Raw genomic sequence first — 15572 nt, forward strand, 5'->3', positions numbered from 1 at the left:
AAGTATATAATAGGTAAATAACATGCATAAGGCACTATGATACAACTACCTGTATCATGATAACACACTAACATCACAAAAAATATATGCTAATTTAAATTTCTTTAATGGTCTAATGAAACACTATCTAGCCTCAATGCATGCCATTCCAAAGGCAAAAAAAACTGTTATACCAAATAAATATAAGCTGAATAAAACATAAACCAAGCCAATGTGCATAAACAACCAAAAAATGCATCAAAAAATACTTTTATCAGATCATACCCTTGGATATATTATGTATTTTATATATCGCACATCCCGTTCAAAAGTTTACTAACTCAAAATAGAGAATATAGAGAACATTGTCAGGAGAAGTAAAAGAAAATTTAAGTTAACGCAATATGCTCCTTTTTGCATATTAATGGCCAAATAATGTAATGTTGATTTAATAAAAATTTAACTGGCATCCTTCTGAGGTATAAATCAGATTAAAAGGACATTGTTTTTGTAATAATTGTTTGTTCTGTAAACATTTTTTGAAGACAATACAGTTTTGAACGGGCTGTGCGATATAAACAAGGATCTTACTATTATTTGAGGTTATAAAGTATTTAAATAATATAAAACATAATCAAAATCATTTTTCATCATAAATTATAGAGGTACTTACGTGTTTTGATATTATTATCAGGAAATAATACGTTTAATTAAACAGGTACGCTGCCAGGCAAGTTCTATCGGCGGTCTTTGCAAAAGTTGAAATCTAAAAATACAAAACTACGTTTACATCTTAGTTGTATTTACGAATAAAGTATTTGTGTGTAATTTCTGACTTACCAGTTAATTGAATAATCGCATTAAATACATCCAAATGGTAATTTAATATTGTAAAAAGCAAAATTGTTTTAAATCACTTGCCAGGACAGCCCGGCCAGCTTCTTTGTTGACAAAATGGCCGCGGTATCATGATTTAAGCAATGTGAGTGACAAAGAAAGCCAATGCCTGGCAGATGTTGCTTTCTTTGTCGTTGGTCCTGGCACGTTTAAATTTGACTGTTGCCTGTTTTCCCATACAAGTGACACCCCCGTGGTTGTAGTCATTTCTGGTGAAACCGGAAGTGACCGAAAACAGTTGAATATGGCAATCAATCCTAATTTATGTCATATTCTAACATACCAAATTTCGTTGTTTTATCTGAAAAAATAAAAAGTTGTAGGGGTGAGCCACTTTTCAGATCCACCCGGTATAGATACTGATCTCGCTAAAATTATTATTTATTGTCATTCCCCAGCCGTCTTTGACGCCGTTTTTTTTATCATACGGTATTATCCCGGAAAATTGCAACTCTTTGTCTCTCAAGGTTTAACGTTTTTTTCGTTGTAGGCATTTCCAGTAAATACATTTAAGCCAAAGGTTCAGCATCAGCATGAAGTAGACCCGAAAACACTACCAAGGAATGTAGCTATAGAGCGCAGGAGAAGGCAGTACCAGGTAATTTTTAATGGAAAATCTAAAAACTAAAAAAAAATAAAACGGCAATTTGTAATGAGAAGCTTGCTGCAATTTATATATAACGCTAGCTAATTTTGTACCTCCGAACGCAAAGTCCAGTGATGTAATGATGATGTAATAGTATTTATTTACAACCACATATCGTCCTATTGCTGCCAAAAGTCACTAACTAACATTTTTCCGAACAATCAAATTCAATCACTAACTATGTTTTGAATCGGAGAATCGATTGCAAAAGTCATTAACTACGATTTCTGGCTATTTATGTTTTATTTTAATACCGAATAGTTACTAACTATAACATCTTTATGCAATGCAATTCATCTTTAGACGCATTTTTCTCGGAAGCAATAAAAAGTAAGTTAGTGACTTTTGGCAGCAATGGGACGATATGTAATAGGGGAGAATGCCCAACAGTGAGACAGGTCCAACAGTGAGACATTTAATCCCCTTCATTTAAAACGCGTCGAATCCAATTCCCCTTTCGAGAGTAAAACACTACCAATATACCAACTATTTTGTATCAAATATGGAACCTGCAGTGTTGGGAGATATATGTCAACTGCACCCAATACAATTTTTGAAGCGAAAAATAATTTTTAACACGTGCGTTTTCTTCAGTCTGTAAGGCCAACACTTAGTTATTTTAATAAATCCATTAGTGGAGAGGTGAGTTTAGAATGGTTTTTTAGAATATACCTCTAAGTTTTTTTGTTCAAGTAGTTTTAGAATAAAATAAATTACAAAATGGCCGACTGGTGTTAATGTCCAACAGTGAGACAAAATATATTTCCCAACAGTGAGACAGTGTCCGACAGACAGTGCACCCGTTAAGACTGGGACATAGGTACCTTTTGGGCACTCGTTGGCATTGTTGAACATGTCTATCATGTTATTGATTGTTATATAACAGAGTTTTTCTTTATTTTAAGTCGAAGTTACATTAACAACAAAAATCTATGAAACTCTTTTTTTTATTTCGTTAGTTGATTAAGTTAATTATATTTTTAGCACTTGAATTTAAATTTAAATGTCTTTGTTTAAGATAGCTCTACTTTGTTTTATGCCAAACGCAAATAAATACTCTTAACTATTTTTAAGTAATTAATAAATAGTTATTTGTTTAAAACTTCCTCTGTCTTACTGTTAGACCTTAGGGCCCAACAATGAGACAAATGCAATAATAACAATATTGTTAATTTTAAGACATGTTTTTCTCTCAATGAGAGTAGTTAATTAAAGATGCTTAGGAGAGAGTGGTTGCCTTTAAGGTATACTAAAATAGTTTATTTTGATGAAAAAATAAAATATTTTTTACGGTCTAAAAAAATGTGTCTCACTGTTGGGCATTCTCCCCTACTGACATTATACTGACTTTTAAAAAATGTGAAAGTGTCAAACTATCTACATTTCTTCTCTCTTCCATTTTCCTCACCCATTTCCCTCATTCATTTCCTTCTCCCATTTCCCTCACCCATTTCACTCACTCGGTTTTTCTTATTTCTTTCCTCATTTAATTAAGCAAAATATTCTTGTAATATCTTTATTAAATACTTATCTAACACCAACAAAAATAAACAAGAAGATTAACAATAATAATTGAAGATTTTAATACATTTTTTGTTTAAAAGTTTTGCCTGGTAAAAATGCTAGACTTCTTTGGCTTAAAACCTATACATTCTGGCGTTTTAAAAAAGCGACGAGCTTGTGATATTTTGATATGTCAGTCTTTTCCCTTTATTCTAGCATTTTCCGTATCATGCTGTACGTAGCCCAAAGAGTAGATGGCTTGTTCTACCTTGCCATGTCGCTAAAATATGCCATCAAGACTGTCTCCGAAGCAATATTCTTAGCATTTCTTTCGGCACACCATTTTTCGTATACTTCAATGCGATTTCATATATCGCCCCCTACTACGAGTTCTGGTGGAGTACCAATGTTAAAGTAGTCTTCATTATCAGAACTTTTCGACAACATTCTGGCTTTCTATGTTATATAAATTCGAAAAAGCAAACGGCTCAAGACTGTCACTTAGTTGTTTGTTTTGCTGTTGAAGGTTTGTGCCATAACAACCATTGGTACCGGTAACTATAGATATGGAAATGCCAAAACAGAAAACGACAAACTTTCGCATATTTATTTTTTTTTCAAAATAAAATGCTATCCCTATTTTTTAATTAATAATGTGGTTGTAAATAAAATATTATACAAACCTCGGAGGAAAGTTTTCATTATTGTCTCGAGATGTAGTTAGTCTCTCGACAGTAATGAAACACTTCCCTCCTCGGTATGTAATTGATGTAATATACTATTTTTTTATCGAGAATAATTGAGACTAATTAAGTTGGCTTTTTTTTGAATATGCACTGATTTGCAGTAAACATCAATTATGACAAATGAGCTATATGCGGTCTTGACATGAACTATCAATTGCAGTTGCAGCAATGTGCAAAGAATGTACACAAGACCTTCAGTATAAATGCAAAATGCGTTTTTTTGTGTTACGTGGGTTGATCGTATAACACTAGGTAACAAAGATATTGTTACGTTTTTCGTCGGTTCCGTGTGGATAGAAAGTCACAATTTATTTAAACACTATTTATTTAACACTAATTAACAAAAACAATAACGATAAAAGACTTAAATAACTATTTACAAACGATTTATAACTAAGAATTCATTTTGAATTTTAGCGCGTCAACTGTACTCGTCTATTTATAACTGCCCTCTCTAGGCCACAGCCGCCAGCTTTTATACCTACAGCTAAAGATTTCTAGAATAGTCCATAGATCGTAAGGTGCATAGAGAAGGTATCGATTGTTCTCGTATGTACTACTCCATTCCAGTGGAACTCGATTTTTCTCGAACGTCCGAATGAATCATTACGGTGTCTATTCTTTAATGCGATGTGAAGGTCATCTGAGGGCGGGACATAAAGTTAGGTTTTGTCGAGTCCACACGGGTCCGCAACAATATTTTCAGGCCCTGACCGCACCAGTGTCGGGTATTAGGGTTTTAAGATTTATTTTAAGTTTCGTTAAAATATATTTAGTAATAGTGTATAAACAGAATATAATATTTTTAATTATTTAGTGGGAAACTCTGCCACAAGTTCTGGAAAGAATGAATATTAAAAATCGCGACTTACTGCCCATCGACGTACTTTACGAAAATTTCCCATCCGCATCTGATAGATATGGACTGTACTCTTGGATACCGTTTCTTCCACTTGAATTATTTGATAATGAAGAATATATGGTGAGGTAAGTGTTATACAGGGTGGTCCGAATTGTATTCGGGAAACTTCGGAAGTATATTTTGCAGATAAAAAAAGGAAAAAAGTTCATATAAATGTGTATTTAAAATGCTTCCTTTATTTTTATTTCGATTTTTTCTAAACTGTTTTTGAACTAAAGTCAATATTGAATGAAAATTAGTGTCTGAGGGTTTTCTAACATTAGAAACTTCATATCGATGTCAATATGAGTCCTACTTGTAGAGGGCGCCACTTCTTTTTTAACAGGTTTGAAGAGTAATAACTTTTCGTCTGTACCTGTATAAAACTATTAACTTCTTGATAAAAATCGCTACGAGTAACCGTTCTCAAGATATTTGGAATGTAAATTAATATTATACTAAGGGCTGACAAAGGGTTTTTTTGGGTCGAGATTTCCGTATGCAAAAAGAGTACAATGCGGTTATAATGTACTGAAGAGAGAACAGTAAAAACGTTGCCAAACGTATGAAATAAACCGAGAAACTACATTGCTAAGAGACGTGGAAGGATACTTTATTTGTTTATTTATTAACGAGTCGTTGTAATTTTCCCTATAGCTTGAAAATGTTTAAGTGCAAGATAGAAACACTTGCATTTTTGGTAAAAATAAGAGGAATTGAGTTGATGTTCTACAGTGGTCGCGCTATTAGAACTCTGAATTTAAAAATCGATATCTCGAAATCTATTAGAAATAATTGATTGTAGTTTTTTCAAAAACTTTCTTAATATTTCTGCTATATTTTCTTCGCAGACAGTATGTGAACATCTTTATAAATGAAAAAGCTACACGATTGCTGGAAATTGCTATGCACTAAAAGTAAATGGATGGGTTGTTTAAAATTTTTGAGCTTTTCAAGCTGAACTGGTGGACGCTTAAAAGTTTAATTTCAATCGGCTAGTATAAACACGAAAGAAAGACTCGTTAAAGGGTTAATAGAGGACCTTTCAAAAGAAGATTGGGTTTTGCAAGTACTGTGAGCTTTAGGTCTAGTGGGAGTAGGGATGCTGCTTTAATAATTGTTGAAAACACTGAAACTCTATCGAAAGGCACTGAGTTCAAAAAATCAATGAATGACACCAATAGTCAGTTCGGCAATTTTCCTCAAGACAAAAACATCCACATGATGTTCTAGTTAAATAAAACATGATGATTGCATATCAGTAAAAAAGCCTTTTTTAAATTTCTTATAATTTCTAATAAAATTAAATGATTTATTAGTTTTAATAAAAGTTTAAAATATTGTCTTAGATCCTTACTATATATAGTACTATTCTTTTAAAAGTTCCTCAATATGGCCGACCTAGTTACGAAAATTGGTAATTTTTTTTTAATGAAAAATAAGTTGGCGTTAGTGAATTCAGAAATTGATTTACTCTTTGGTTAACAATAATATTTTTCAGGATTGTCAAGTTATATATATATACAGGGTGTCCCAGAAATGAGTGCAGATATTTTAAGGGGTGGTAGATCTGGCCAAAAGAAACATATTTTCTCTTTACCATTTTTAAAATAGATTGAAAATAACCGAGTTATTTAACTTTGAAAGTTTAAAAAAAAAATTGCGACATTTTGAGAGCCGCCTTTTTAACAATCCACATCCTCTATAGTCTGTCCAACGAGAAGATCCTTGACAGTGATAGATGTGTCTGTCATTTTAATTTCAAAGTAGTTTATTTTATTTTACAAAGAAATAAGTTGGTACAACTGGAACGCATAGCAGGATATATTTAAAATTTGATTGACAAGATGACAAGTGATTACTTCAAAATATTGTGAAAAAAACTGTATAAAACTGAAAAATGTAATTGAGTTATTTTATTTAATAAAAACGGCATGTGTTAATACAAAACAAACAAGAACAAGACACTACATACCAAAAAATATAAAAAGAACTATTATTTACTTTCAAGCTTTATGAAACTACCCCGCATTTATGATTATATTTATCAATATAACTTATGTACAAATACAAATTTGTAATATTCCACAGGAATAAATAAAACAACATAGGTAAATAAAATAAACTATTTTATTAATAATAATACCTACCAAATTTTATATAGTAAACGCCACGAATGTTTGGGAGTGATTCATCGGTCGCTACCATGTGAACTAATCTGTTCAAGGTCACATAAAACTTAATTCCAGTGCCGTGGTGTTTCAAGTCATATAATAATCAATATATAATCTGTTGTAATTTGTTGTTTTAACTGTCAAAGTCTTGTCAAAACATATATTTGGTTATAAATATAAACTGGAATGCCCCATTGGTCGCACTGTAAGCACACCAATGGACTGACGCACAAAAACGAATCAATCAAAGAAACGCGATATAGTATCATCTTTGTCAATCACGCTAACATTTTAGAATAAGGAGGAGCGCAGGCAGATGATTAAACCGGGCCTTTAAAAACCTACGTCTGCGGTAAAAATTTACGTTTTTAATGTAAAAATGATAGCGCGCGTGTCGATTCTAACTTCATCAAGCGATGAATCACTCCCACACATTCGTGGCGTTTACTTTACCTTAAAGGTTGATTAATTAAGTTCAATCTTAATTTTTTTAAACCAGTATACCTTTTGACATTATTTTTCTGCAGTACTAAAATCCATTATTTACCTATCGTGTGATGTCGATATTTTACAGCTACTCCAGTTTTTAGTATGTGTTTAGTTTGATCCTTCTACCATATACGAGATGCACTTATCTACGACGAAATGGTATACAAACTTTATCGATGGCAACTTCATTGGTGTATAAGACTTTCTGCCTGGGCAGCGAGTATTAACCATAAACTGTGCTCTGGGTCTACAGTTAATTTTCACTCGATTTTTCCTCCACTTGACTTCAAAAGACACAAAACACACGTAATAATACGAATCAAAATGCATCATCTTCCAAAACGCAGGGTATTTAACAAAAGTTGACACAAAATTATAACCTATAATTTGGCAAGACTTTGACAAGCGTCAAAAATGACAAAAATCTAAAGGCGAGTTCATACGCATCGGCGTTCGTTTGTCGTTCATCGTTCCGTCAAACCAATAAAATTGAAATACGATCTGTCATTTTTTAAATAAACCAATAAAACTGGTTAAAAACAACAAGACACGACGCATGACGGATTTATATTTAAACCCATCCCAAGGATATATAGAATAAGGATATTCGACTGGCCCAAAAAAAACGTGCCGTATTTTGTCGAGGAAGACGATTTCGTCACGACCAATGGGCGTCGAGTATTTGAAATTGAAAACATATAAATTGACGGTAACCTATGTTTTTTGACTCATTTCACTGACAAATGTGATGAGATTGCTATTGTAATTTATAGATCCAAAATCCAAACGTTTTTGAATAAATAATTTATTTTAAAGTTATTTCCTAGAGGTTTGGTTTGGCCTTCTATATTCTGGTATTTGTCTACTAATAAATAATATCTTATTTTGTATTTCGATGTATGGAAATCCGCAAGTTTTGTATCTGAAGCCGCAAAGAAATTTCGCTCTATAGTGAGAAAATGTTATATCTTTTAGACGCGTAGAATAACAAAATTTTCTTATTTCAGATGTTCTAAATGTGAGTGCTTAATGTCAAAAATTAAAATATATACTTGAAATATTTCAAGTTATACCCTTTGCCCTTTGGAAGTAAACAAATATTGAAGAAAGTGTTGTGCCTTCACAGAATTTAAATTGGCATTAGGAATAGATTTCCTTGATTTAGTAATGATATTGCTCATAGAAATTGATAATATACTATTTTATATTCACTTGCTCAAGTGCTGATCTATTTTTAAATTGAATATTTATGTAAGTATTATGTATAACACGATATAAATAATTTAAGGACATAAGAAATTAAAATTTCAAGTGCCAATATTGATTATTTTTCCAGTTTTATTCAAATATATTGAAATTAATATGGAAACAAAAGTTCATAAATATTAGTTTGAAAAGCCATGTCAGAAGAGTAGGATTAAAGACAAAAGTATTAAGGTAACATATATTTGCATAAAGTTTTAATAACACTGACAATTTTATTTGTTTATGTTTATTAATTAAAATTTAGTTGCAATTTATTTCATATTCTAATATTTTTGAGAAAATTTTACTTAGATACATACCTGAATATTATGCTGCTTTTTTATTTTAAAGTGTGCCGACTGTGCTGCTATTTTTATACTAGTTAACTATATAATTATATATATCAGTAGTATAGATACTTACTTTCTTTCTATGTGTACTTATATCCTTTATAGTCTTTCTAAGTGCATATAATACTACTTTTTTAAGAGAAGGCAGTTTTTAATAATCTATTGTTAATTCCCCTTATTCTGTGTCCCCTGGTTCTGCTATACAACAATTATATATTTTCTTATCATTACTGATTTTAAAAGTTTCTTTTCAAAGAATTTGACCATATATTTTTTTTTCAGAGTAATTGGGCTGTTCCTGAACAATATTGAATATAAATATTCAAAAATATGATAAACTGCATATCCTACTAAGTAGATCAATACCAAAATTCCATTAGAGAAATAAGTTAAAATTATGTTTTACTTGTATAATTTTCTTGCTATTTGTCCACCATTATTTGTGACTTAGAAATTAAATAGTCAAAAAGAATTTAGTACCAGTTTTTATTTCCCAAAAAAAATAATTGTTAAATAATTACATATTGCTTAAGATACAGTATATTATATTGTGTTTATAGTTGATAATTCTAGTTCTTAGTTGTTTATAGTTGATAATTAACAATATTTCTGATGTTAGATATTATATTAGATAAAAAATTTAATTACCAACAGCTACCTACCTATGTAGCTGCAGATTATTATATTGTGTAGTAGGTACTGTATAATTCTTTAGTTCAAGAAACAAATATCAGTACAAGTATATAACCAAAAAAATGTTGATGCAAATTCTTTGTATAACATACGTACCCCTATGGTATTCAACTTTTCATTGTTCTTTTAATTAGATCACAATAAGCACATTAATTCGTTTATTAAACAACCAAAACTAACTACTTAAATTCACAATATAAATATCACAATAAATGTATAAGCTTTGATCAATTCCTATTATTAATACCTGACGACTTCATACTTTATAACTACCAATGGCTATCCTACTAACACACTAGCCAACTAATAATAAATCTGTTCTAAAAAAAATACAACATAAAGACATCGTTATTGCAATAATATAGAAATATATTCCATGTATCATTAACTACCTAGGTATAAATACAATACCCACATCTTCTTTTAAGCGAATAGTGCATTAGGAGGCAGAAATATTGCCTGCATTGTACATCGTACAAATTGGCTAGAATTTATTAATATCCATTGCAAATATTTCTCTTTCAAAGGGTCTAAATGTTTTGTCTTTTTACTGTGTCCCTGTAATATGTTATCAATTAACAACAGTTATCAAATATGACCTGGACAATAATAATTGTTTTAACTTTTTTTCAAACTAAACTCTTTAAACAAACTATATAAATAAAATTTATCTTATAACCTAACTTGCTGCTAGAATTTCTTGTTATTCTATGTTCCTGTATTGTTATTCTTCACATTATCAATTTCTATGAACAATATCATACTAAATCAAGGAAATCTATTCCTAATGCCAATTTAAATTCTGTGAAGGCACAATACTTTCTTCAATATTTATTTAAATGTCAAAGCATATAACTTGAAATAATATATCAAGTATATATTTAAATTTTTGACATGCACTCACATTTAGAACATCTGAAATAAGAAATTTTGTAATTCTACACGTCTAAAAAGATATAATAACATTTTTCTCACTATAGAGCGAAATTTCTTTGCGGCTTCAGATACAAAACTTGCGGATTTCCATACATCGAAATACAAAATAAGATATTATTTATTAGTAGACAAATACCAGAATATAGAAGGCCAAACCAAACCTCTAGGATATAACTTTAAAATAAATTATTTATTCAAAAAACGTTTGGATCTATAAATTACAATAATTATCTCATCACATCTGTCAGTGAAATGACACAGAATATACTAACGAAAAAGAAGCCCAAGTTCCTTGTAATAAATCGGTTCCATTTTCGTAACGCCATCTCTCGACATAGCTGACATTATAGGTTAGCAAAAGGGGTGCGGGGCCGGGGGGAATTGTAAAATACACTTTTTATTTTAATTATTTTTATTCGTTATTTGTAATTTTATTTTAAAACATATTATGTGAAACAATCACATAATATGTCTTAAAAATAAAATTACAAACGGAAACAAAAGGAATTAAATAATCTGAAGTTTATTGATAAAAAAGATAGGCTATGCAAATTCATAAGTATATTAAGTATAACCTCTTTGGTATAACATTGTTAAACAAACATTAACAAATCATAACATATCAGATCATAGAACTAAAAAAGTACTATTACATAAAACAGGTGATACAATACTTCAAAATTAATTTTAACATATCAAAACCGAGAAATCAAACTGCAAACACAACCACACTTATCACAACAGAAATTAACACACGCTTCCGCGGCAAATGTCCAAGAAAGACTGATCATTCTGATTGGTCCTGGTCCGGTCGTAGCTCAAGTCGTATTGTCGGTAAGCAAAATCCCTGTCCAAAAATTTTGACGATCAGCGCCATCATCCGTCATAATTGGGAAACTTTTGCTGGAACCATTTTTAATATTTCACTTACATGGCCCTGGTGAAATGAGTCAAAAAACATAGGTTACCGTCAATTTATATGTTTTCAATTTCAAATACTCGACGCTCATTGGTCGTGACGTAATCGTCTTCCTCGACAAAATACGGCACATTTTCCTACATAGCCCGCTATAGGGAGTTGAATATCCTTCTTCTATATATCCTTGACCCATCCATAGATAAGTTAAAAATTATTAGAAACTTTTTTAATAAAATAAATATATTGGTATGGGACGTCATCTGCTTTTCTTCTGTCATCGTCTGTCGAAATCTTACCTGAGAAAAAAAACAGAGTATATATAAATTAAAATTAAACATCTATTTTATTTATTTTTTAATAAAATAGTGTGAGGTTCAAGTTAACGTCTCCTTTCTGCTGCAATGGCTAAACTGGACGGGACCTACTTGTTTACGCGGAATCCGAACCGCGGTCCTCGCCCATATCATGGTCAATGGCCTACCGACTTAGGAAGTGTCTAAATTAACTGTTACTCACGAGATATCCGATCTCATCCGGCCTTGAACCGGCGTGAATGAGCAGTGTGTATCAATAGATTTTACACTTTTCCCTTTTTGGACAACAGCACGATGCAAAGTTTCGAACCGGTCACCCGTCCATCCACTAGCATCGCCTTACGTCGCTTAACTTCGGTGTTCTAATGGGAACCGGTGTTTTTTTTTAGCTGGGCCGTTGCCCTTAATAAAATAGTATTTTTTAAAATAAAATGTACAGGGTGTAACAAGATTACAAAGTAATTAAAAAATAACTAAAAATAAATAGAGTTTTTTGTAAGTGTTTCACCTGATATCATAATTTTATTTATTTGGCAATAGTTTAAAGTACGGCTTTTGTGTCATGTATATTATAACAGTTTTTTGCCCATTAGTTTTATTATCTCGTATTACGAGTCCCAAACATCGCTGATGTTTTGTTCCACTAGAATTGCCATCCGCCCCACTGTGCGCCAGGTAAAAATATGCTATAACTCTTCTGGTAGTGTAGTGCTAGCTCTGTAAATTGGGTGCTAGGTAGTGCTAGGTGGGTGCAATAGAGTGCTAAAGTTTTAAGGGAAATATTCAACCGGGGGGGGCTAGCGTTACATTAGCCCCCCCGGTAAAAATGTCCTGTAATTCACTAGGGGTTGTGGTGCTAGCTCTGTAAGTTGGGTGCTAGGTAGTGCTAGGTAGGTGCAATATAGTGCTAAAATATTAAAGAGTTTGGACAACCGGGGGGGGGGGGGCTACTTTAACGGACCCCATATTTTAGTATGGGCGGCTATAAGTGTCTCCCGGCGCCATTTTTTTTACGTAAAAAAGGCGGAAATGTATAATTTTTTATTCAGGTGTTTTATACAGGTACGGACGAAAAGTTATTACTCTTCAAACCAGTTAAAAATAATGTAGGTGACTCTCCCTACAAGTAGGTGTCATATTGAGATCGAAATCTGATTTCCCAAAACAAAAAATTCCTTGGTACTACTTTTCATTCAAATATCGACTTTTAGTAGTATTTTCTCATGAAAATCAACTGGGTCTCAAAAATGTTTGTAAAAATATCGATTAAATATTAAATCATTTTAAAACTTGTCCTTAGAACTGCCGAGAACTGGATAGAACACGGCGTAATAGATGGCATAAGGCACCCGTTACCCGGAACCGCGTTTGTCCCAAACGAAAATTTGACGGATAAAAATAGGGAAGCTTTCAGTTTAGACGAACTGTACCACTGGGTCGACGTTGCCATTAGCGACTATAATTACGAGACCAAATGCTGGCACGTGACAACCTTGGACGGGTTCAAACGTACGTTCGAGCTGCCGAAAGTGTACCTCACGTTCAAGGCGGAAGATCCGGTGCATTTTGGCGATAGGATTATAGCTGCGATCAATTTGAGAAAGAAAACTGAAGAAATTATAAGGTAGAAATGTCTCTATACCGGGTGCGTCTCAAAAGTGGCTCGCCCCTATAACTTTTTTATTTTTTCAGATAAAACAACGAAATTTGGTGTGTTAGTATATCACACATAAATTGGGATTGATTGACGTATCCAATTGTTTTCGGTCACTTCCGGTTTCACCGGAAATGACTACAACTTTTGATTTTTAAATGGCACCCTCGGTATTTTTTTTTACTTTATTTGATAGAAAATGAAACTCTGAATCGAATGACATATCATATGTCAACTTTTGACATTTTGGCATAAGGTTTATTTGAAATTGTAACATGCGGTTCATAACGACAATTTGATTCAAAATACCAAGTGTGTGGTATCAAATTATTCGTAAAAAAATGCTTTTTCCAAATATGCTAATGAGCCACCCTCGTTCCATTTGAAAAAATTGAGATATGATTAAAAATACGATTTGGGCATCTTTTAACCGGCTAGGTCAAGACACTAAAAACATTAGACGATCAAATCTATTTTTCCAAGGCTCCTTGATTAAAAATTAGTGTTTTTAACGCAGCCATGGCACTCTAGATTGAAATTTAAAATAAAATTTGTTTTTAAGTGACTATGTCAAAAATTGACTTATGATATGTCATTCGATTCAAAATTTCATTTTCTATCAAATAAAGTAAAAAAATACCGAGGGTGCCATTTAAAAATCAAAAGTTGTAGTAATTTCCGGTGAAACCGGAAGTGGCCGAAAACAATTGGATTCGTCATCCAGTCCCAATTTATGTCATATATACCAAATATCGTTGTTTTATCTGGAAAAATAAAAAAGTTATAGGGGTGAGCCACTTTTGAGACGCACCCGGTATAGATAGAATGAATCTATACCGGGTGCGTCTCAAAAGTGGCTCACCCCTATAACTTTTTAATTTTTAGCCGACCATAAACCATTTTTTTAATTTCACTCAAAATGAGTTATTTGGGTCATAAATGACCTAAATACAAAATATTTTCTCATGGTGTCGTCTGTCCGTCTGTAACACGATAACTCAAAAACCGCTAAACCGATTTTAACCAAATTTGGCACAAAAATACTGTGGCACTGGGGGGTTGGTAAGGGGGTATGGGAAGGGGTTAAAAATTTTAAAAAATCGTAACTCCAAAATTACAGTAGCTAGCGATACGCGGTTTTCAATTTAAGATTAGGAATAATATTTGCAACAAAATTTGTAATAACATCAAAATCAATCAAAGTTGCAGTTTTTGAGATATTCCGTGTTTCCGTAGTCCGTTTTTGAGAAAATCCGTGTGGAGAACTCCAAACTTCCATCGGACGCGATCCCAGGTGGCGGATAGGGAAAATAACCGCGGACCAAAATTGGAAAAATTCCTTTACTTTGAAACTAAAGCAACTGCCTACCAAGTTTTTTATTAACAAATTTTAGTATGGGCGGCTATACGTGACCCCCGGTGCCAATTTTTTCAAATAAAAGAACGAGATTTGGTATATTAGTATATCACATAAATTAGGATTGATCTTTGAATAAGAAGACTAAGGAAGGAGCATAATGCTATCGATGTATTCATGCATGGTGGGCGGAAAAGCCACCATAAAAGCTCTCTCGGGTGGGGATCCTTGACAGTTCTGTTTGACGATTCATTTGACACATTTGAATTTGATTTGAAATTTTGTGGATTTGTCAGTCTTTACGGAGCTTATTTTATGTTATTTATAATTTATTCTACTACTGATAGTTGTATAAAGGTAGTAAATCTAGATGGAAATTGTGGCAGAACATAAATTAACAGTGACACTATCGCGATTTATCGAAAAAGACTCTAAAATAGTTGGTTGTGTAGCGTGCGGTAGATCTCGGCAAAAATTGAGTGAAATAATGGAACAACTTTTCGCTAGTAAGTGACTATATAATATACATACGTGTAGTAAACCGATCATTTATGAAATTCACTTAAATTAACTAAATTATATATTTTTCTTGCATTTTAGCTTTTATTTATTACTTGTCAAAGATTAGATGTCAAAGAATTTAGATACGTTAATTTGACTTACCTGCTTCAGTAGCGTATCGGATGTTTGGGTTAATAAATACTTATTATAACTTATCTATTTTTATTAGAATTATATATTTTTATAACAATTTTAATAACTACCAACA

General features: G+C 32.2%; 1 protein-coding gene and 1 long non-coding RNA gene across 3 annotated transcripts in view; one reads left to right on the top strand and one right to left on the bottom strand.

The window, feature by feature from the left end:
- The window catches only part of LOC115890722 (dynein heavy chain 1, axonemal-like), an 84241-nt gene that overhangs the window by 2965 nt on the left and 65704 nt on the right, over positions 1–15572 (top strand). For both annotated transcript variants that reach the window (XM_030911025.1, XM_030911026.1), the window contains exons 2-4: positions 1367–1474; positions 4589–4758; positions 13093–13416. In XM_030911025.1, coding sequence (XP_030766885.1) covers positions 1367–1474; positions 4589–4758; positions 13093–13416 — 602 coding nt within the window. The remainder of the gene's footprint in view (positions 1–1366; positions 1475–4588; positions 4759–13092; positions 13417–15572) is intronic.
- LOC115890723 lies at positions 9768–10430 on the bottom strand. Its single transcript, XR_004051683.1, has 2 exons — positions 10016–10430; positions 9768–9943 (listed from the first exon to the last, which is right to left on the bottom strand). It is a non-coding gene; the product is annotated as an uncharacterized LOC115890723 (long non-coding RNA).

The sequence above is a fragment of the Sitophilus oryzae genome, unplaced genomic scaffold (assembly GCF_002938485.1).
Source record: "Sitophilus oryzae breed Bouriz unplaced genomic scaffold, Soryzae_2.0 scaffold_909_pilon_pilon, whole genome shotgun sequence".
Taxonomy (NCBI): Eukaryota; Metazoa; Arthropoda; class Insecta; order Coleoptera; family Curculionidae; genus Sitophilus; species Sitophilus oryzae.